Source organism: Micromys minutus (assembly GCF_963924665.1).
Source record: "Micromys minutus genome assembly, chromosome: 6".
Taxonomy (NCBI): Eukaryota; Metazoa; Chordata; class Mammalia; order Rodentia; family Muridae; genus Micromys; species Micromys minutus.
In genome coordinates this window covers 40,543,993-40,567,063 of record NC_137975.1, presented here as the reverse complement: position 1 = coordinate 40,567,063, position 23,071 = coordinate 40,543,993, and the positions used below count along the sequence as shown (strand labels likewise).

General features: G+C 43.0%; 1 protein-coding gene across 1 annotated transcript in view; it reads left to right on the top strand.

Annotated features, from left to right (window-relative positions):
* Positions 1–978: 978 nt before the first annotated feature.
* GAD2 (glutamate decarboxylase 2) overlaps positions 979–23,071 on the top strand; it is a gene marked incomplete at both ends in the record, with an annotated part of 60,920 nt that continues 38,827 nt past the window's right edge. Inside the window, 7 exons of the mRNA XM_080917865.1 lie at positions 979–1,054; positions 1,756–1,815; positions 2,000–2,149; positions 3,142–3,375; positions 7,857–7,947; positions 8,414–8,526; positions 13,356–13,471. Of these exons, the coding sequence (XP_080773991.1) occupies positions 979–1,054; positions 1,756–1,815; positions 2,000–2,149; positions 3,142–3,375; positions 7,857–7,947; positions 8,414–8,526; positions 13,356–13,471 (840 nt within the window). The remainder of the gene's footprint in view (positions 1,055–1,755; positions 1,816–1,999; positions 2,150–3,141; positions 3,376–7,856; positions 7,948–8,413; positions 8,527–13,355; positions 13,472–23,071) is intronic.

The window sequence follows — 23,071 nt, the reverse complement described above, 5'->3', positions numbered from 1 at the left end:
TCAGTCAAAACCTGGACGGTGGGTCTGGGGACCCAGCGCATGACTGCACAGGAAGTGTACGACAACCCCCCCCCCACCGCCACACACACACACACACACACACACCAGGCTAGCCCAGCTCAGTTCAGCCCGCAGACGTTAGACTCTGCTAAGGAGATGAAATGAGGCCGTCGGCGTGGAAGCGGTCCACCTTCCTCCTTCGATGGTTCTTTCCCTGTGCTCTGGAGCTCTGCCTGTTTGCGGCCAGGTGGCCTGGACTCTTGAGGTCACTGCGACCTCGGCACGGATTTGGGGTAAGGCGGGCGCGAGAACCGCTTTTGACCGGCCTCAGCCAGAGACAGTTCTCAAACAATGAGCCGATCGCTGCACACGTGAAATCGCTCTCAGCTACCCTTCCAATCCTGCCAAGGTCTCCCTGGTCCCCGAGGTCACCGAGGCCAGCGTGCAGCGAGCTGCCGTAGCACCCTGGACAGCGCGTCCCGGCCGAAGCGGACCGGGAGCGCCTGTGGCTGGGTCAGAGCTGCGCAGGCCCGCCTCCCTCCCCCGCATCGGACTCGCGCTCGAACGCACAGCCACGCACCTCACGACCCAGCTCCTCCATTTCCCTTCCGTCACTCCCTAATCTCCCCACCAAGCTCTCTCTCCCTAAAAAAAAATCTCTTGGGCCCTTTCCACTTCCCAATCTCTATGTTGTGAGGATCATTTAACCTCAGTGCAGAGCCCAGCGGCGCGTCCCTGCGCCACACACACACACACACACACACACACACACGCACGACCACTGGCATACGCAGACAGCACGTTTCCTGTCCCTGTGTGACACCCACCCTCGTCGCGCGGCCGCTCCAGCCCTCGCGCGGTGCCCTCCTCCTGCCACACACACTCGCACACGCACGCACGCACGCGCGTGCAGGGTCGAGCTGAAGGCAGCTTGCCCGCAGCCACTCGGAGGCGACCGGCGTCAGTCTAGCAGAACCCATGGCATCTCCCGGCTCCGGTTTTTGGTCCTTCGGATCTGAAGATGGCTCTGGGGATCCTGAGAACCCCGGCACAGGTAGGAAAATCAGGACCTGCAGCAGGAGAGCTTTGTGGGTGGTTTAAGGTGGTTTAGGGTTCACAGGGTTGCGCAGATGATCAAAGCTTTGACATCTGCAACAGGAAACTTATTTGGGCGCTGAGCCTGGCTCTCTGGATTAAGTTTTTAACTGTGCGAGAACCCCAACACCTCCTTTCAGTCTTTTGTCCCCCCGGGAAAAGGCTCGGGGTTGTCTCGGGCCCCTTCCCCTAAACGTGGGCTCCTGAAAGACTGCAGCATCTTCCAAAGTCAGAAATCAAGGACCTGGGCTTTGCCTCGGACGTCTAGACCCCGGGCAGGGAAAGACAAAATAGGAACCCGGTAGAGTTTGGGGTCTGAAAGGTAAGCGCGGCGAAAAACACAGAACCTCAAGTCTAGGAAAGGCAGCCCCGACGCGGACAGGGAGGGTCTGGAAACCCGAGGACCTGGTGAACAAGTGAAAAGGGCCGCGGTGTGGGCTGCTTTCTTTCTGGGACGCGTCAAAAAGGGCTGGTCCCTGCATCAGGTTTCCTTGGGTTCCCCCACCTGCTGAAAGCAGAGTCGCTCGCCCGCGGCCGTTCTCGAGGTTGGCGACAGGTCCCCAGACTCTGAACTCAGAGACCTGGTTCACTTGGAATGAAATTTCTCACTCGCCCGTCTGTTCTCTTTCCGATTCGCTTTTCCCTGCCTGGCGATTGCAGCGAGAGCCTGGTGCCAGGTGGCCCAAAAGTTCACGGGCGGCATTGGAAACAAGCTGTGTGGTGAGTGCTGGCGCGGCTAGGGAGAAGGGCGGGCAAGGTCGGGGTCCCGCGGCGCCAGAGCCCTGTCTCCCACTCCGCTGCGCGCCTGCAGCCTACGCCGGCCGAGTCCCTCGGCTGCGGGTGGGTAGGGATATGGGAACCAGGGCTGTCGCTGACTGACCCGGGTCCCGTGCTCCTTGTCTAGCTCTGCTCTATGGAGACTCTGAGAAGCCAGCGGAGAGCGGCGGAAGCGTGACCTCGCGGGCCGCCACCAAAAAGGTAGCCTGCACCTGTAACCAAAAACCCTGCAGCTGCCCCAAAGGGGATGTCAACTATGCGTTTCTGCAAGCAACAGGTAAAGAGAGGCCGGCTGGCCATGACCGCGCTCCACCCCGCGGACGTCTGACCCCTCCAAGCGGGTGGCGGGGTGTAGTGGGGGTGGAGGTGGGGTGGGGGGACTCCGCAGAATTGGAAGGACGCCGGGTCTGTGGGCTGGAGCGCGCTGAGAACCCGCCCCTGGCCTTCCCCAACCCGACTCCGCGGCCACAGCGCCCTGTACTGCGCAGCCTCGAGTGGCAGCCCTGTGCACTAGGCTTCTCGGTGCTGCCCCAGACTCTGGGGAGCACAGATTTCCAAAATATCCTGCGAAGTACTTCGAAATTGCAGGGATTTTTAGGTGTTCGACTGGATTCAAAGTAAGCTTGTAACTGTTATTTCAACAAGGAACAATTCTGTTTCCGAGAGCCCTAGGCGCTAAATTTTACCTACGCATGCACAGCTCCCAGGCTTCCAAACACACACGCACACACACACACACACACACACACACACAACAACAACAACAACAACAACAACAACAACTTTGGGGAAATCCGGCCTTCAGGAAAGCCAGAGATCATAACTTGGCATGAACCACTTTTCCTGGTTTGCCCGAAGGTATTTCTCAAACATTTCCGAAGTGGAGTGTTGATAAAGCATTAAGACGATTTACTCAAATAGATCATTTAGGAAAAACACTTATGAGACAGAAAAGCTGAGACACTCATTTTGGAAAGACAATAAACCAAGCAACGTAATATGTTATAAAAATAAAATGCAAAACTTAATTCTGGAAGGGAGTTTTATTCGTTTGTGTTTCCAGACGCTCTCTCTGGTTTTGTTTGAGACAAGGTCGTCTCCCCTCTAACAGAATCGGGGCCCCCAGTTCTCAGAGATCCTCCTTATTTCACCCTCCTGAGCACTGTAATCACAGTGCTCATCAAATCAGTTTGAAGCAAAATTGCCCGGTCAGTAATTACGATCCTTGCGGAGTGAAATCTAAAGCGTCTTTCCCATTCCATTCTTCAGACCTGCTGCCGGCCTGTGACGGAGAAAGGCCCACTCTGGCATTTCTGCAAGATGTTATGAACATTTTGCTTCAGTACGTGGTGAAAAGTTTCGATAGATCAACTAAAGTGATTGATTTTCATTACCCTAATGAGCTTCTTCAGGAGTATAATTGGGAATTGTCGGACCAACCGCAAAATCTGGAGGAAATTTTGACGCATTGCCAAACAACTCTAAAATATGCAATTAAAACAGGTATTGTGCAACCAGCAATAATAAAGCTTTTTTTTTCCTTTTGCGATTTTCTTTTTATATATAAAACCGTTTTGGGATCGTGTTATTTTAAAAATTGCAAAAGTTATATTCGCTTAAAATTACTCATTATTAGAGTGATTTAAAGGCACCTTTCTAACAATATCCGGGCGTCATCAGGGTATAAATTGTCAGACTGGCACGGAGATTAATCGGAGGTTGCAGAAGCAACTATTTGTCAGCAGGGACCAGTACAAGGGAACCAAAATGGAAAAATAAAAAGAATATTGAAAGGGTCCTGTGAAGACTAAAGATGCAATCCAGTTTGCCTGAACTCCAGTGTGCTGTTGGCAATTTCCTTGACATGGAACTAGTCAAGAATCCCAGCTAACCAGCCTGTAGAATCTTCAGGCTGGAGGGAGAATGTTATAGCGTAGCGTTATTTCAAACGACTAAATTTTAGATTTGAATCCCAGTTTTTCTCCTGGTTTGTAAGGAGTACGGAGGCACCTGCTCAACCCCCCGTACCCCCCCACACACACCACAATATAGACTAGCTTGCCAGTATTATTCAAGGATTTTTCTCCTTCACCCCTATGTAGATAAGAATACCCGACATGTTTAATGGTCCACTTTAAATATGTGTGTTTTGTTCTTAGAGTCTCCCGTTCCTTTAAAACCTGGTAAACCGATGTGGTAGTCCAGGTGCAACATTATTTGATTACTTAGGCAGCTTTCTTCCTCCCAGGTCCTGAGTGCCTTGCTTTTTTTCTCTAAGCTGTCTCTAATCAGCCTGATACATTGTGAAACAGAGCAATGTGATAAATATAAACGCCTTTATGGGGTAGAGCAGAGAAGGCTTGTGAATTTACAATGATTTGTCGAAGTAAAAGCATGTACTGGCAACTGACAAATGTGAAATAGGAAGTAAGCACTGGTTACCATGCAAATGTGTTTTATGCTTCCATTTTGTGGGTAATTTATTAGTATCACAAACAACAAACACTTTAAGAATTTTGCTACAAAAACTGTTTAGCCTTTTCTTCCCTGAGCATTCTTTACATGGTTAGAGAAGAAAGGTTTGCATAGAAGCCTCAGAAAACCGCTTTATTCTGTAATTGTTATCTACTTTGTAAGACGGTGCACTTGGAAATAGATAGAAGGGGAAATGAGTTGGACTTGTTGATTTCCGTGGATTATAGTCATTTTTAGATATCCTCAGTTAGCCCTCCTGAAAAACCAACAAGATACACATGTAAGCAAACGTAAAAGGATACTCTGCTCCCCTTATTTTGCATGTACCCAACTTGAGCAATGCTTTTAATCCTTTTCTGCTTGACCCATCCCCCACACCTGACTCTAATGGCAAACTGCTACGATTTGTCTATGCTGGTCATAAATAAAAAAGACAGGGCATGCTTTTTTTATTTTAAACCTCTTTGTTTTTAAAAGCTGCTAGCTAGTCTTTGAAATGCAATTTAGAATTAAGATAATGGGAATTGCCAGTCAGTGGAAGTAATAGTTCTATATATCAATGCTCTATTTACTGCTGGAGAATAAATGAGTTCATTAAATTATCAGATTTTTGCTTTAGTTTTGTAAAATTGTTAGTCAAATGTTGCTGTGGTGACTCTCATTTAGAGTGAAGATAAAAATTGTTAGATTAAGATGAATATTTCAATACCATTGATGCTACATTATGTCTTCTGCCCATATATCTCTAAATTGCACTTAAAAAAAAATCACCCATAGGCAGCTTTTATTCTTCAGCTGGAAAGCTGTGGCTTCTTATGCGTTAGTGTCCTGTTCATCAGGTGACACTATCTAGTCTACCAATGCACTTGCCCTCTCTGTCACTATCCAGTATTCGTTTTGTTTTTATAATTATTCTTCTTTAAAATGGATTTTCTTTACTTACACTTCAAATGTTATCCCCTTTCCCGGTTTCCCCTCCAGAATCCCTTGATCTTATCCCTCCTCCCCTGCCTCTATAAGAGTCCTCCTTGTCATCCAGTATTCTTACGATCATTTGAAGATCATTTTATAAAATGTCACTTGTTCCCTCTTAACTTAATGTCCATCTGGCTTCGAGCTTTAGAAAGGATTGAAGAGCAGTGGAGATTTTTAAATAAGGTGTCTGTGTCCTTTTTAAATAGCATGTAAAGAAGTGTTAGCACTGGAAACTTCTATGAATAGTAGGATTCTAGAATGGTGTCTGCAAGGATTGCTCCCTTATTTGCTGGGAGCATAGGCTAAGGTCATGTAGTCTTCAGTCTTTAAGAGAAGCCTTAGACAAAAGAAACTGAACCCAATGTGGGAGGAGCATCCTTTGGTGGGTTGTCAGTTCACAAAAAGCAGTTTTAAAGGACTTTCGGCTTCTCTCCATCTGACTGGTGAGCACCAGGTCTCATTTGCCAGGTACTAGGTTTTACACATCTTTCAGAACTCATTGGTTAATCTGTGCAGGAGATTCCCTGTGCTTGGAGCTCCACTCACCCTGCTCAAATCACATGGGCCCCCGCAGAATGCCAGCACTTCTGGAACCATGGATAGATTCAGAGGCTACTTCTTAAGCTTTCAGACAGCCCTGGATGGGTGCAGTGGGAAACCCTTGGAGGTGGTGCACAGGGGCCACAGGAGCAGAACAAATGTAATTAGGGAGGTATTTCCACCAGAACCCCAGATGGCATACTGTTCTGACCTGTCAAACTACCTAGCTCTGTAGTTTCATTTCATAATCCATAAATGGAAGCTGTAATGCAAGAGTCAAATAAAATTGCAGACCAAGGTAAAAACCTAGATGGAGTGAAGGAAACCCAGTAACAGAAGCATCATGCTTGCATTTAGTTTACCACAAGTATTTGTTCAGCATTCCTGCACACACCTTCAAATTCCTTTTTGTTTTATTCAGAGGTTTTTGCTGCCAGAATTTTCAGTTAAATCCTGTGTGACAATAGGAAGGTTCATCTAGAAATGCATATACGTTATAAAATAAATCCAGGTTGATTTCCTCACTCAGCAACTGATTTGGGAATGGAAGAGTGAAGTGCTCTCTGGTGAGAAAAGTAGGCTGTGATGTCAGCTTTGGGCTACAATGAAATAAGGAGTCAATGAGGCAGAGAGAAGGGGTGATATCTTGCAACAGCAACTGCAGCAGCCAAGGGACTTTATACCTTTTCTGAATGAGTAATCTGATGAGGTCAGAGTCAAACAGACTGCAGCAGAGAAAAGAGCATGATTTGAGACCATAAAGGAGGTAATGCCAAGAATTAACTAGAGGTGCACAAATACCAATCCCTTTAAATTGAGCTCAATCCCAGTGCCTGCCTGTTTCTATTGTCAAACCCTCTAGCTGCATGCCTGCTGCTGATAAGAGAGCCATCTAGTCCCAGAGATAAGCAATGTGCTTTTTCCAGTGTTGTCCTTTATCTTGTTTTGTCCACACTTGGAATGTGAGACTCACATCACAGACACCGGACAGATGTCCAGCAAGTAACAGATACCGTTTTAATCAGATACCACTTGCATAATTATGCTTCCTCCCAAACTCTTGTTGCTAAACACAACATGGATCTATCGGTAGGCTTCTATGGGACAAAATGAGAAAACAGGCTCCCAATGAGATATTTGTCATCACATTTTGAAAGAACAGCCTCCAGAGTATGTGGAGATCAATTCACTTACAGAATTATAGAGAAATCTAAAAATTGATTGGATAATCTTTTTAATGGGTCAGTCTATCCATAGAATATATTTTTCACATATCTGTCAACAAGACAGTAATGCTGATGTTCAGCTTTGTTCTAAATCTCAACTATGAGGGACCTCTGTTGACTATAATCAAATATTCAAACAAAAAAGAGCTGTCAAGAATTAGCTTTGTCTATGTCATCTCTAGATGCTCCTCACCTTTAATCCAAGATGAGCCACTCGGCACAGCATCCTTTCTTTTTTTTTTTTTTTTTTTTTTTTTTTTCATTTTTGTCTTGTCTTTGTAATCATCAGTCATTTGTCACTGACATTATTATGAATGCTGGCATGCCTGAGGGATGTCATAGTATGACTGATTCTCAGAATCGCTCAACAAAAGGACCATTAGCAGTATTAATGTAAATAAGAAGAATGGTTTGGGATGCCTTAACATTTTATTTTGCAATTATATTGGAAGTATAGTAGAAAATGATCTAGTCTCCACATTGCAAAGTACATATTATTTTTATAGGGCCTACTTGAGAGATCTTTAGCGTATGTCTTACAGAATATTATGCCCCAAGTAGCTCCTGGTTAGAAGAAGGGTTGCTTCAGTTTGTGTGCACACTGTGCATGTGATGTGTGTCTTGGGCTCACCGGCTCAATTGCATATTTTATTTCTGAATATGCATCTCTTGTAACTAAAGTGTCTTTCAAGATCCTTTGGATATAAAACCACGTGTTTGGGAGGCAATTGTTTTCACTGGTTGCAATCCTAATTCCATTTTATTCAGGGCACCCCCGATATTTTAATCAGCTGTCTACTGGATTGGATATGGTTGGATTAGCAGCAGACTGGTTGACATCAACAGCAAACACTAACATGTAAGTAACTAATTACAAAAAAAAAAAAATCCCTCTTCTGTGTAAATCCCTGTGTATCATTGTTCTTCTCAAGCTGGTTTAATTTAAGAAATAACTTTTATGTTTTTTTATTTTATCAAACTATGCACAGATTTAAAACCCAAAAGAGTTATTTGATTTAAAATAACACATGATGTAAAAGAGAAATAAAAGCCAGCATTCCCTTTTACACCTACTATGTAATAATCTGCATTCGATATGATAAACTAGCAGTGCACTGTATGCCAATATTTGAAGATCTTGCCTCTATGGCAAGAGAAAAATTACCAATATTTCCAAAAAACTTTTATAAATAATTTTATATGTGATGTTATAATCTTTACACCAATGAATGTAAGTGTTCAAAAAGGAGAAGTTTTGTGGTATCACAATAGTAAATTACTCATCTGAGCTACATACAGAAAATGTGGTCGTTTATACATTTCAGGTTCACCTATGAGATCGCTCCTGTATTTGTGCTGCTGGAATATGTTACACTAAAGAAAATGAGAGAGATCATTGGCTGGCCAGGGGGTTCTGGCGATGGAATCTTTTCTCCTGGTACATATATATATTTTTTCTCTGTTTTTTCTTTCTGGTTTGTTATAAACGTCTAATCTGTGTTTGAGTAGGTCACATATGTTTATGAAGACAATGAATGTGGCTTAGTACATTGGACACGCCTTGGAGTTTACTAATCCCACCCTTAACTGTCAGTTATTTGTGTTCCGTAGAGTATAGTCAGAGGTAATATCACCCCATACTTCTACCATGACCCTACATATAAGATGTATGGAAAGTGCTGGTCAAAATAATAATACTTGCTAATAAGGAGATTCACCCTTGCTGCATTTCTGGGAATGAGTGAAATGAAAGCATCATTTAACACAACACTCGGTGTGTGAAGGTGTGTACCAAGCTATATTTCTCCCGAAATGCCCATTCCCTCTTTTCTCTAGTCTCTGAAATAATGAGCAGGAAATTGGATTTAGACTAATTTCAAGGAGGGCAATGAGTGCACGGAGAGCTGGCTCCTCAGAGCTAGAAGAGAGTGCTGATTTCTTTGAGGGATTTTCTCTCCTCTTTGTCATGCCACCCAATCTTTTCCATTCTGCCTTTGATTGCCAGGCACAGCAGGCTAAGCTTCATTATTTATACCTTTCCCAGCCTAGAGAATCAACCTGGAACAAAATGCTGTGACCTTGACTTCATTCCTAGATAAAAAGAGAGTTAAGAAGGCAATGGAAAAAGTCACTGACCCATGGATAAGAAGCCTAGTGCCAGAGTGGTGCCTAATCTGAGAGAAAGCCAGTCTTCAGTAAGCTGTGATGGGTGGGCTGAGCAGGAGCAACCAGAGGTGCAATTACATCTGTGAGGCACAGCCAGGCACAGCCAGGCACAGCCAGGCACAGCCAGGCACAGCCAGGCACAGCCAGGCACAGACAGTCACAGACAGTCACAGACAGGCTGTATTTAGATCCCTCTGAAGCAAATCTGCAAGTGCAGTAAGAGGTGAGAGGGTTTGAGGTTGAAACAATGACCAAGCAGCAATGGCCATGAAGACAGGACTTGTGTGTATCTGACTGACTGACCATCTCACCTCTGTTGTTTTATGTTTTTAACTATATAGCATGTTTTGTGAGATGCTAAAGGAAAATGTGTTAGTTAAATGGAACAGAAAATTAGCCTAAAAAAAGTCATTGAATACTAGTCGTGATGGATGCTTTCATTTTCTAGACAATTTAGTTCTTATTCTCCTTTCCTGCTAATTTTTTTTCTATTTCTTCTTATTGTCTAAGATTGATGCTTAGAACATATTTTCATGAAGAACTAGGTTCAGTTACAAGGGTTACAATGTCAACATCATTTCTACATTATTGATTCTCTTTACTAAGAGCAACATAGTTCAGTTTTAATAGCTCACAGAAGTAGGATTATGTTGTCTTTTGCTAGTCTAAATAAGGGATATGCCTAATTATCTAGCTTGTCTCCAGATCCACATGCCCCAGAAAACATACACCCCACCCAAATCCTCATTGTTGGTTCTGCTGGGTTCTGTAGAACATTGTGGATGGTGGCAAATCAGTGTGTGGAGGCGATGGAGCTTCTTTCTTAGAGCCTGGAAACTCTATGTTCTAACTATGGTGTAAAAGCCATAGATGTAGTATTATATTGTAATATAAATATTCCAGAGTCAGTGGGGACAGCACCAGAAAGCAATGCAGATCTGTTTCTGTTCAACGTCCTACAAGCAGAGTAGCAGTATATAGTATCCTTATTTGCTAGTAGAAGCTTTACTAGGTAACAGCTAACCTTGCTCCTGGGCTAAAGAGTTGAATGATTCAAGGTACAGGAATAGAGAAGGTAGGATCATAGTTATGCCCCGGTTTCCTCTGGTCCTGGGAATAAATTGTATGAACTAGGTCTTGGACAAAATGCTCATCTTATTTTGACTGTTGTTCAGCTATGTTACTCCCAGAACTTTTATGAACTTGTAGGAACTTAGTGCTTCCTGAAATTGCTTCATGACTCGTGGAAGAATTCTGTATATGCTAATTTACCTATACCTGAGAATCAGAAACCTCCCTAACCTTAGTCAGGTCAAAAACGATACAGACTTAGGGAGAAAAAGCCTGGCTTAGTCTCAGATCTTTTCCTAATATAATCACTAGAGGTGGTAGGAATCAGGTATCTCTTCAAGTGATTTTACACAAATCCCCTCATTAGACTAGGAGCTACAAAGCCTTTAGCTGGAGGATGACTGAGATGCTACAAAGCCTTCAGCTGGAGGATGACTGAGATGCTACAAAGCCTTCAGCTGGAGGATGACTGAGATGCTACAAAGCCTTTAGCTGGGGGATGACTGAGATGCTACAAAGCCTTTAGCTGGGGGATGACTGAGATGCTACAAAGCCTTTAGCTGGGGGATGACTGAGATGCTACAAAGCCTTTAGCTGGGGGATGACTGAGATGCTACAAAGCCTTCAGCTGGAGGATGACTGAGATGCTACAAAGCCTTTAGCTGGAGGATGACTGAGATGCTACAAAACCTTTAGCTGGGGGATGACTGAGATGCTACAAAGCCTTTAGTTGGAGGATGACTGAGATGCAAAATGAGGAGCAAGAGACCAGGATTGAAAGCTTCTTGAATAATTGCACATGAAGGGTGCTTTCTTTGTTTATATTCGCCTTCATTTTCTAACCCCTATCCCCACCCCACTAACCACACACCACCCCAGCCCCACCACACTGACAAATGTAGCAAGAGCAGCAGTTCTCAACTAGAGAGCCAGTATTGCCTGCCCCAAAACAACTGGCAATGTCTGTGAATAGTTTGGGTTGTCATGGCTTGAGAGCAAATGTTTGAAACTGGGATTCAAGAATGAGGCTAACTACCCAATATTACTCAAGACAGCCCTCTTTAAGAAATTTTGTAGCTCAAAGTATCAATGAGTACTAGTATCATAAGCTAGAGAGAAACTTGCTCAAAAGCTTTCCTTTGTGTCCAGCATCACACAGGCTGTCTCTCATCTGGGCGTCTGACCCAAATATATTCGACCTGTGTTCTACTGTCCTGGATCTCTAGGGCCAAAGTGGGGCAGAGAGAAAACACATTTAGCTCACCCTGCCTTCTGGCTCCAGGTCCTCTAAGCCAGACTATTCGGTGCCTTCATATTTCCTAGAGAACAAACATCCTAAGGTTCTGAACAATCCTGCAGAAAGTTTCATTGCTTGTGAAGTGAGACCTTCCTTATAGAGAAGAGTAAAACCTCATCATATGAAATCTTGACAGTCCTGTGGAAAGGCAAAAAAATATAATTCTGTGTGGAGCCGAAACCAGCAGCAGCATTTCATTCATGAATGCAATTGTATCTAAGGAATATCTTTGAGAGAAAAAGACCTTTTAAGAGGAATCAACAGAGGATGAGGAGAGGAATGTGGATGTTTATCCCACATTCTATAAGAACCGTTAGCAGGCTGCAGAATTAAGGGTAGCTTATTTGTTTCAATTCAAGGATAAGACATTGGTGGAAATCTAATTAACAACAATAAGACTTTTTAAAAGGACTCTCAACAAAAGTGAAATAAATGAAAACTGCCCTTGAAGTCTCTCTCTCCCCCTTTTCCTCTCTCTCCCTTTCCCTGTTCCTCTGTCCCCCTCTTCCTCCACCCCTTTCCCTCTCCCTTTCTGTCTCTCTGGGGTCTCTTTGTAGTCCTGACAGTTCTGGTACTCACGATGAAGTCCAGGCTGGCCTTGAACACATGCTCCACCACACCCAGCATTTAAAGTGCTTTTCTTACTGTACTTGGGGCCCAAAGTGCTTCCCGAAGCCCTCTTAGCTGTATCTTTGAGTCTGAGAATAGACTTTATAGGAGCTGTAAGGTTTTCCCTGGATGCTAGGTCAATGCTTCTTCAATTTTTCCAATTTTGACCCCCTTTTACCTGGGTTTCTAGGCATATAAAATGATATACATATAAAAACATTTACTGATAATAAGTATTAAACCTTATTTTAAATTCTTAAATATGACACCTTTGGACTCATTCATGAAAAAAAATGAATTTGCAAAATAATGAGACATATTTGTTTAGTTTACAAAAATAATCAAGCCTTAGGTGGTTACTTGATACCGCACTATGTAAAGGTGTCACCAGTTTTAGAGTTACTCATTATTTTGATTTTATGATAGTGCATTATACTACCACATTGCATCCATATCAAATATCAAATGGAAGAGGTACATTTAGGGCCATTTTAGGAATCATTAAAATTTTTGTCTGAGTTCAAAACCAATATTTATTCATCAATTATTTATGTCCTCATATCAACAACTCAAACAGCAACTTTAAAATCAAGCATTCTGACACAACACCATCCAGATACATTGGGATGCACTAACTAAGTGAAATGATGGAGAAATGTTAGACGTTTGTTTTCTACAGGTAAGTTTCTGTGACAGCAGAGAGTCTTGTATGTAAAAAAAAAAAGCATCGCTACTCATAACATACAACAATCTTGTAACCAATGCCTTAGGCAGCATTGGCATTGGATGCTATGATGGGGTGAGGGCAAAGTGAACATGACCTGTGTTCAGACCAAGGTTACAGTGACATCATGTGATGTGACATGAACTGTTGAACACTGCCGGAAACAACCCAGACTCAGTACATGGCTGATTTTGAAACAATTTTTGTTCTTGTGTATTCAGAAACATTTTGCTGCTCACAACTTTTCAGACTCTTCTCCCCGCCAAATTCAGTTGTGTGATCCCATATTGGGCTGTGACCCACAGTTTCAGACGCCATTCTAGGTCCGTGGGAATAAAGACGGCTGCTTGCATGAGAAGGATAGAGTATGGAAAACAGTGACTGTTTCTGTGCCCTCTAGGTGGCGCCATCTCCAACATGTATGCCATGCTCATTGCCCGATATAAGATGTTTCCAGAGGTGAAGGAGAAAGGGATGGCAGCGGTACCCAGGCTCATCGCATTCACGTCGGAGCACGTATGTGTCTATGTTCTTTCCAGCATAAGAGCATATCGATGGGCCCAGTTCAATGAATAACACCCAGAGATGCCTTTTTTCCGGATGTGCCATTTCCAGGAGACACTTTTGAGAGAGTGAGGGGAACGTTGAGGAGAGCTGAGGGATCCATTGGGCTATCCTCCTTATCTCTGAAACGCAGGGAAACCTCTGAGATAGAGCAGAATTTATCTCCTTAATTTTAACAAATTATTTTTAATTCTGTGTATGGGTAAGTGCACCTGTGTGCTGGTACCTATGGAGGCCAGAGACCTCGCTGGAATGGACTTAGAAGCACTTGTGAACCACCTGACTTGGATGGAAACTGAACTCTAGTTCTCTGCAAGAGCAGCTCCTGGCTTTCTAACCGTTGAGTTGCCTCCCCAACCCCAAAGCAGAATACATTTCATTCCAGCGCCTGTGTGTCTGTAATGCTGTGGGATGAGGGATAGGACCAAGGGAAAAGGCAGTGTGATGCTCAGTCTTCCAAATCACTGAAGCTTTATATAAGCTAAACTCTACAAGGCCCTGTACTCTTTCTGGTTATAACTGGAGTTTTAGTGATTAGACTGATTCAAGCTGTGTGGTGTCTTTAGCCATTTAACTAGAAGCTGACTTGATTTAGTTTTGTGTTAGTTATGTGTTAGCATTAAAAAGTCTAGAGAAAAATTTAATTTCCCTCCTGGTTTCAGCCACTTCAGTCCATTGTGGTAAAAAGGAGGGCAGAGCAGGAAAGTCATATCATGAGCCAGGAAGCAGGATTGACCAGCTTTCTCCTCTCCCCCTGTCCCCACCTCTAGTCCATGGGTTAGTGTTCCCCCCGCTACAGGATGGTCTTACTTCCTTCCCTCAGTTGATCATCTCTGGAAGCACTCTCAAGGACACACCTAGAAATGCTCTATACCTCATTCTAAATGTAGCCAATCCTCTAATGAAGATTAGACATCACATATGGAAATGAAATAGGGGTCTTTTTTATCTGATCTTTGAGCCAGATCTCTACTATGCACTGGCTCCTGCCTCCCACTGGGATGCGAACTCAGACAGAGGGGAAGAAGTTTGGTCTTCCTTGTTAGATACCATGGCATAGAACTTAGTGCTCCGCCTGTGCCTTTCTAAGAGTGCACCCAAGCCTTTCTGCTGCCGTGTAGGCATGGCAACAGTGCTTAAATTGGTTCCATTAGCAAACAGCTCTCACTTTCTCTCTTACCTAGCAGTGGTGAGCTAGGTGCAGTACTGCCACAGCCCATCCAGTATCATAAGGCTAAGTGCTACCAGCACAGGCCTCATGATTTAACCTGTATCAGGAGATGACTTTTATTTAAGTGTAGGCTCTATACGGTTAAAACAAGCATAATCGTTCCTGTCTCTATTTCCCTGGTGTGAATTCAGATCTCTAAATAGTTAAATAGTTCTTTATACTCAGCTTCGAACTGACCAATACTGCAGCTTCAAATGGTTTTATATTAGGCATTCTTTTCTTTGGCTCTCTAAAGTTGCCCCAGCAGCAAGCCATCCTATGTTCTCTGCCTTTAGAACAAACTTTCGAGGCACCACGCTTGGTAAAGATGACTTAGCCTGTTTTAGAAAGCTCAGACCATGTTATGCTCTAAGACTACTTTTGCTGTACATTTTTTGTATTATAAACTTGAAGTCCATTCCATTGTTTCTAAGAGAAAGAAAGGCAACTCATCTGTTTAATTCTCAACTCACATAATTTAAAATGATAATTTGATTATGAACTTTACCTAGAATATCAACTGGTTCTGGCTTAGACTTTCCATTTTGACACATGAATTATTTTTTAACGTATAATAAATATAATTATTATTTGACAGTCCAAAAGTACTTCAATTAAGCAATTCAAATAAACCTATTAATTTTCACAAACTTATGGCATGGGTATAATATACAGACAGGACCTGGTGCAGACCCATGCGGGCCCTGGGCATGCTGCCTCAGTCTCCGAGTTCATAGGACCTTTGCTCATGTTGATTTAAAGGGCCTTATTTTCTTTGAGTCTTCCATCCCCTCTAGCTCTTACATTCTCCCCACTTCATCTTCCACAGAGTTCCCTAAGCCTTTGCAGGGAAGGATTTGATGGAGACATTCTGTTTATGGCTGAGTATTCCAAGGTCTCTGACTTTCTGCATAATGTCTGGCTATGAGTCTGTGTTTGTTCCCATCTGCCACAGAGGAAACTCAAGCACTGATACCTGGGCAAGGCACTGATTCATGAACATAGCAGCATGGTACTAGGAGCCATTTTTATTGCTACAGCTTTTTAGAACAGTAGTATTTGGTTTTACCCTAGGCTCTGGGCTAGCTAGTCTCTGGTCCTTGGTGACCCAAGCAGTGATGAATATAGGTTCCATCTCATGGAATGGGCTTTAAGTCAAATCAAACATTGGTTGATTACTCCCACAAGCTTTGTGTCACCATTGTCCTAGCATAACTTACTGTCAGGGAACTATTGTAGATCAAAGTGTTTATGAGTAAGTTGGCTTTTACTTTTCTCTTTTGGTAGCATCTTTCTTGTCAAAGATGCTGGAACATTGGGATGACGGTTCTATGTAAAAACAGCCCAACTTCTTCATGTTTAATGAGTTATGTGGGTGTTGTAAACTTAGCGTTTTGTACTTTCCACAATCAACATTCTGCCGTGAGCTTTTTTCTTAATTAGAAATTGATACTGGATTGTTACTCCCTTCCTGTGCCTGGAATAAACTGTGCCTGGAATAAAGCACATTGTCTCCTAAGCCAGAATAGAGGGACATTTAGGAAAAAGGGCCCCAGATTCTACTTGCTCACCCAGACCATTTTCGATACAGACAGGTATTTACAACTGCTCTTGAACCTACAGACAGAGATCTCACTTTAAGTCTCTTGGCTTTGGGACAAAGGAACAAATTCCCTATGTTTGTCAAACTTCACAATCGTTTTGTTTGCACCTGCTTCTGAAATAACTCCAAAACAATCTGAAGTAAGAAAATCATGAAGTCTTTCCTAAGTCACCTTCTTCTCCAGTCTGGGCATGGCCTGTCCTTGTGTTAGGTTTTTTTTTTTTTTTTCCCCAACAAGAAAGCTACTCTGCTGCTGCAGGAAAGGGAACGGAGGGCAGGTGGCTGCAGTGCCTTTCAAGATGTTTTCCCAACCCAGTCTTTACAGGACTTAGATGAAAGCCCCAGAAAACACTCCTCTGCTGCCAGGAACATGGCAGGCTCTACATGTGTGTGTGTGTGTGTGTGTGTGTGTGTGTGTGTGTGTGTGTGTGTGTGTGTGTTGCGCACGCACAGGTAACTTTGTCAAACAACAAACTTGCTTTATAGAGAAAGAACCAAGCTCCAGAAGTGAGCAGTGCTTTATCCTGGATCACACAGCCAACACAGCAGAGCCTGTTTCTCAACCATCCAGTGCTGTTATTTGAACTACAGAGTTGGGAGGCTGAATGGCATTCTGGGGCTAAGAGCTTCAAATTTACTTGCAGTGTCTTGTCTCAAGTGACTCTCTTCTTGCCTGGATATTATAACTTAATAATTCCCTAATGTACTAAACCAGGACAAGTTACTGTTATTTTGTTCTGAGTGCTGACATTGTCATGTGGTGGGATTAGTTAGAGCCATTGTACTAGTTAGGGTTCCTATTGTTGTGATGAAGCTATGACCAGAAGGAAGTTGGGGAGGAGAGGATTTATTTTGCCTACACTTTCACAGCACTATTCATCACTGAGGAAAGTCTTACAGGAGCTCAAACGGACAGGAACCTGGAAGCAAGAGATGATACAAAGTCCGTGGAGTTCTGCTTAATGGCTTGCTTCTTATGGCTTGCTCTAGCTGATTCCTTATAGAACCCAGGACTACCAGCCCAGGATAACACCACCAATAATGGGCTGAGCCCTTCCAAATCAATCACTAATTAAGAAATTGCTCAGTCCCATGGAGGTTTTTTCTCAACTGAGGCTCCCTCCTCTCCAGTGACTCCAGCTTGTATCAATTGACATAAGCTATTCAGCATAACCATGGAGATAAAAACAATGTTTAGCAACTCCATAGCCCTTGACATCCAACTGGAAATTTTATACATTGTGTGTGCAGGGGAGAGAGATGTTCACTCTTTGTTTTCTACATGACATCTCCCCATCATGCATTCCTTCCCCTTTTGCAGAGATCACTGCAGACTGAAGCTTCATCTAGAGACGTGTACAGACCAGAACTTTATCTAGCAGATAAGTGGAGGAAGCTATTGCATTTTTCTCTATGTTCAAATGAACTGCTTTCTCGCAGAACTTGAATAGGACTAAATTAAACAAACAGTATTAGAAGTGAGTGAGTCACTGAGCTGCAACAGAGGTAGTACTGAGGCAAGCCTCAAGCAAAGGGCTCCAGGATGATTTCCCTGCAGTATACAACATCACAAGATCACAACACTGGAAGGACCATATAGCCCATTCATTCCACGTTCATCCTCTGCTGAATCATCACCTCCCCCCAAGGTTTCCATGAAAGAAGAGCTTAACAAAAAGTAATGTAATGAGTTTTAGATACATTCTTAAAACTTGATATAGAGAGATCTAAAATTCTAGCTCTAATCTCACCTGTCACTCTGAACCCTTAAAACCCCACACTTTGGGGAGCGTTGCACATCTCTCTTTTGCCTTCATGTGACACAAGCTCCTCCGGAAATAGCTTCCATGAAACAGTGCAATGTCACTGAGGAAAAACATCCTTTATAATCATAAGAGAGAATGATCTTTTAGGCAAATCACCCGGACAAATTCATTCTGCTTTTCAAAGGTCAACTACTGCAGGTAGACTGTCTAGACTGAGTCCTCAGACATCCCCTCAGCATCTCATAAGAAGCAGGAAGGTGATTGCTCTGCTTGATTTCTTAAAAAACCCAGGACTACCAGCCCAGGGTGACATCGAATAATGTTCCCACAGACATTAAAAAACAGTTAGTTTTTAGATTCGAAATCTTGGAAGGAGTTAATTTCCAAAGTAGTTATCTTTAAGTAACAACTATAAAAATACAAAAAAAAATTTTAAGTTCCACATAACATGTAAAAGGGCCACTCTCATGAAATTCAATGGCATGCATCAGGCACAAACTCAGCCTGACAAAAGAGAACATGAGCCAAAGCCCGGTGAACTTGAGCAGACCTGTCAGCCTCCCCATCGACCTCTTTCTCCTTCAATTCTCCTGTTACTTTCTCGTCACACCTAACTCCTGGCAAGGAAATGAAAAGCCTTGCACGGGTGAGGATGGTACCACCACGCCCTACCTCTCCTGGAGGCCTTTGGATAGCTGTGACTCATGAGGGACTAAGGCAGTGTGGCACAGTGTCTGAGCTATGATTCTTTATTTCCTCTTCCTAACCCTTACTCGCCCTTCTTTATCCTTCCCTTCCCTTGCCCGTCCTCTTCTTTTCCCTTCCCCCCTTTTCCTTCCCATCCTTCCTGTGTTGCTTACTGGAGGGAGATAGTAGCAATAACCAATGTATGACTAAGGGAAAATATGCTGTCATGGGAGGAGTCTAGAGGGAAGTCATCTGTTTTAAAACCCATGAGGCTGAACCTGCTGAACTCCATGTCGGGTGGAAGGCCAGCTTAGAAGTGCCTAGATAGGCATATTTGTCTTCAGGTTAGTCTAAAGTCTACAAGTTTTAAAATTACCTCAAAATGATCACAAGGTCTGCTTGGTCTCCTCATAGGCATTAATTCAAGTGAGTTACTTCATTTCCTGTTCCTCTGTAAAAGGAACAACTACCTGCATACTTGTCAGAAAGATAAAGGATGCTAATAAATACATGGGAAGGGTAGAGCCCAACTACATGACCTTTGCTGGTACTCCAGAAATGACGGCCAGTATTGCTGCTATAACCAGATACTCACTTGGCATCCCTTGTGAAGAAAGGGCTAAACTCACCCAGGCGAGGTGGATGCAGTAGAGAGAGAGGTGAGATAAGAACTTGTCTGGGGATGTTCGTTCTTTAAAACAGAGATACCTCCTCACCTCCAGTAATGAAGGTATTGTGAATTTCGATAATAGAGATATGAGGAGAACTGAAGTCCTGTGAGATGAAACAGAAAGCAGAGGCAATGAGTGAATAACTGTAAGTTTAGCAAGAATTGACTCACAGTGCTGGAAGAGTATGGCTCTGAATGTCATTTTCAGACTTCCTTACAACTCTCTCTCTCTCTCTCTCTCTCTCTCTCTCTCTATATATATATATATATATATATATGTACATATACATACACATACATCATATACAGATATATATATATATATATATATATATATATATATATGTCACAGTCTAAATTGAAAATTTCAAAATTCCACTGGAGGTAACTAGAGACCTGAGATTGTCATCACATTGGGTAAGAGTGTGCAAGAATGAGAAGGACTAGGATTTGTAAGAATCTACTGGGGACTAGGTAGTTCATAAGTACATCATATATGATACCTACACCAGCCATGCCTAGTGGCAGATCTATTGCACCTTAGTGTTGGTAAACCAATGTCGGAGACATATGCAGGAGAGCAAGGGGAATTCTGCTGGTACTGTAAGTCATTGAGAAATATGGGACCCCTAAAGCTTAAGAAATAGTCAATGAGGCAGATTTTAGTTCCTTCTTTGACTCGACTTCCAGACCTAATTGTTGGAGATTCCTGTTGTATAAAGATCTGAGAGATGCATCATCAGTCAATAAGTTGTAGGACCAAAGAGAACTGGTAGTTCTCAAAGCTAGAAGGCAGGGTATTTGATGGAAAGTCTGAAGGGTTGGGAGCTGAGGTCCCAAACCACTGTGTCATTTTTCTTTTCTTGTTTGAAGTCCCTGGGTTGCTTCTCTTTCCCCAAGCAGAGATGAATGGATGGATCCAGACAATTATTAGCAAGACAATGGAATGAGAAGTACTGAAGCCTTGGGAGATAAGGCAGTAAGCAAAGGCCATGGAGAAATTTAAGTTTAGCAATCTCAGTGATGACCAGAATAGCCAAGCCACCAAACTAGGGAACAGGAGGGATGCAGAAGGCAGACAAGATGACTGTGGTACGAGGGCTATCTAAACCATCTTTGTTTCCAAGAGTAATGAAGGTTGTGGTACACTAAGAAATGATTAACTGTTTCTACGTGACTAACCATGGCTTGAAGGAATCTCAGTAGCTCTTAGAGATTCTCACCTAAATTCACATGGAGGATAGGAAGCCGGCATGCCAAGACACCAGACTCTGCGAACTGCTTTGTCTCAGAACTGCTTGTCCTTATACCAAAGAGGGTGAATGAAGCCTTGCTGTCCCTACTAGAAGTAAAGGAGCACAGACTGGGGAGATGGCACAGTCAGTAGTACTCTCTGCGAAGACATGAGGAGCTGGGTTTAATTCCACAGAACCAGTAACAAATCTAGGCATGCCTATGCGCATTCAACATCCCAGTGCTGGAAAAGTAGAGAGAGTAAAAATGTTAGGGCTTAATGGCCAGGGCAGCCAGCTAGCCAATCAGGGCAGCCAGCTAGCCAGTTAGTAAGTTCTAGTATCTGTGAGAGACCCTGTCTCAAACATAAAGTGGAGATTGGTTGAAGAAAACACTCAATATTGACTATGTGTGTGTATACATGTATGTGTGTATATGTGTGTGCATGTGTGTGTCTCTGTGTGTATGTGTGTGTGTCTGTATGTGTGCATGTGAGCATATGTCTGTGTGCGTACATGTGAGTGTGTGCTCTCCCACACACTTACCTTCCTGCTCCCACTGTCTCTGTGGTATTTGTCCCACATATCTTCTTCCACTTGTGCTATGCCCCCTTTAAATTCTCTTTTTCCAGTCTAGGTTCATTATTCACTTGCACACATTTATTTGGCAGCTAGAATCTGCACGTGAGAGAGAAAGTTTTGTCTTTTTGAGCCTGGGTAACCTCACTTAATATAATGTTTTCCAGTTCCATCCGTTTTCTTGGAATTTTTATAGCATTAGTATACCTCAATACAAATCTATTGCATTACCACATTTTCACTATCCCCCATCATGTGACAGACATCTGTGATGACTCTGCTTCCTGTAGAGCATGGATGTGCATGTGTCTCTGTAGTGTCCTTTGGGTATCTGCCTAGGAGGGAGCATGTGACAGCTCTGTTTTCGGTTGTGTGAGAAGTCACTACAGTGGAAACACTAATTTACATTGCTACCAGCAGTGCACAATGGTTCCTCTCTACCCAGATCTCCTTGTGAGGCGTTTGCCAGTGTTTGTTGTCATTTCCTTTCTTGTCATCATTCTAACTGGGGTGAGGTAGAATCCCAAAGTAGTTTGACTTTGCATTTCTCTAATTGCTAGAGAGGTTTTGAACATTTAAAAAAACTACCTATTTGCTATGTGTCTTTCTTCCTTTGGTAACTGTCTGTTTGGATTGTTGGCCCACATGTTACTTGGCAGGTGGGAGTTTGAGGTGTTTGATTTTTGTGGTTTATTACATACTCTAGATATTGACCACTTTTCTGAAGTAGAGCTGACATTAGTTTTCTTCCATCCTATTGGCTGTCAGTTCGTTCCAGACAGTTTCTTCTGCTGTGCAGAAGCTTCGAATGTCATGAAATCCTGTTTGTCACTTTGGGGGCCTGTTGTCTGTGCTACTGTAGCTCAGAAACTGCTGCCTGTAACTTTGTCCTGAAGTACTTTTCTCTAGCAGTTTTCAACACTTCTCTATGAAAAATGGAGAAATGAAACTTTCCATCACAACGAAATGTTGGTTTAGTTTGAAATAAAAATCAAACAGGTTTAGTATCTGTTACTAATGAATGGAACTTAGTTCTAAATAAGCTCTAACCTCTGACAAAGTTTCATTTTGTTTTGTAAATCAAGAGAGAGGAGTGTACTCAGTGATGAGCTATAAAGTATTAAACTAATCTTCATTACTGAGAAACAAATTTTAATCCTTGATGCTTCCATATTTGTTCATATTTTGCCTTCTGAAGCCACCCAGAATAATATAGTCTTTCCAGCCACATACTGGGATAGCTCTTTCCACATGAAGCCCACCTGACACTGTGCTGTTGACATCATCCTCTGAGTTCTCCTTGGACAGTTTTTCCTCCAGAATCTTCAGCATCCAGGAAGTAGCTTGTTTTTTAGATGGTATTTTCCTCTGGTTTATACACAAGTGGTCCCCTTATGGGATGCAAACATTAAAAGTGATTGACCTCTGCTCTTTCTTATTAAATGTCTTTGTGACCCTTAATTTCCTTTCTTTCCATGGATGCTGCACTATTTCTGGGTACCACTTAGCTATATGCCTCTGCTCCTTTTCAGAAAAATGCAAAAACTGCCTGGCGCCTAATTTTCTTTTCTCATGCCTTGTGTCATCTTTGTTCCCATCTTTAAGCTCTCTATTGAGGCATGTGGGTTTCCTTAAATCTGTGGCATTTTACAGCACTCAATTATCCTTTGTAATTACTCCTCAATTACAGATCCCTGTTCCTTCTCATTAAAGACCAGACAAGAATGTGCCTTTCATGGGCAGGTGCAGCAAATCTCTTACTTAGCTGCAGTTTGCCAATCTGTAGACCAAGGCTTCAGAGCACA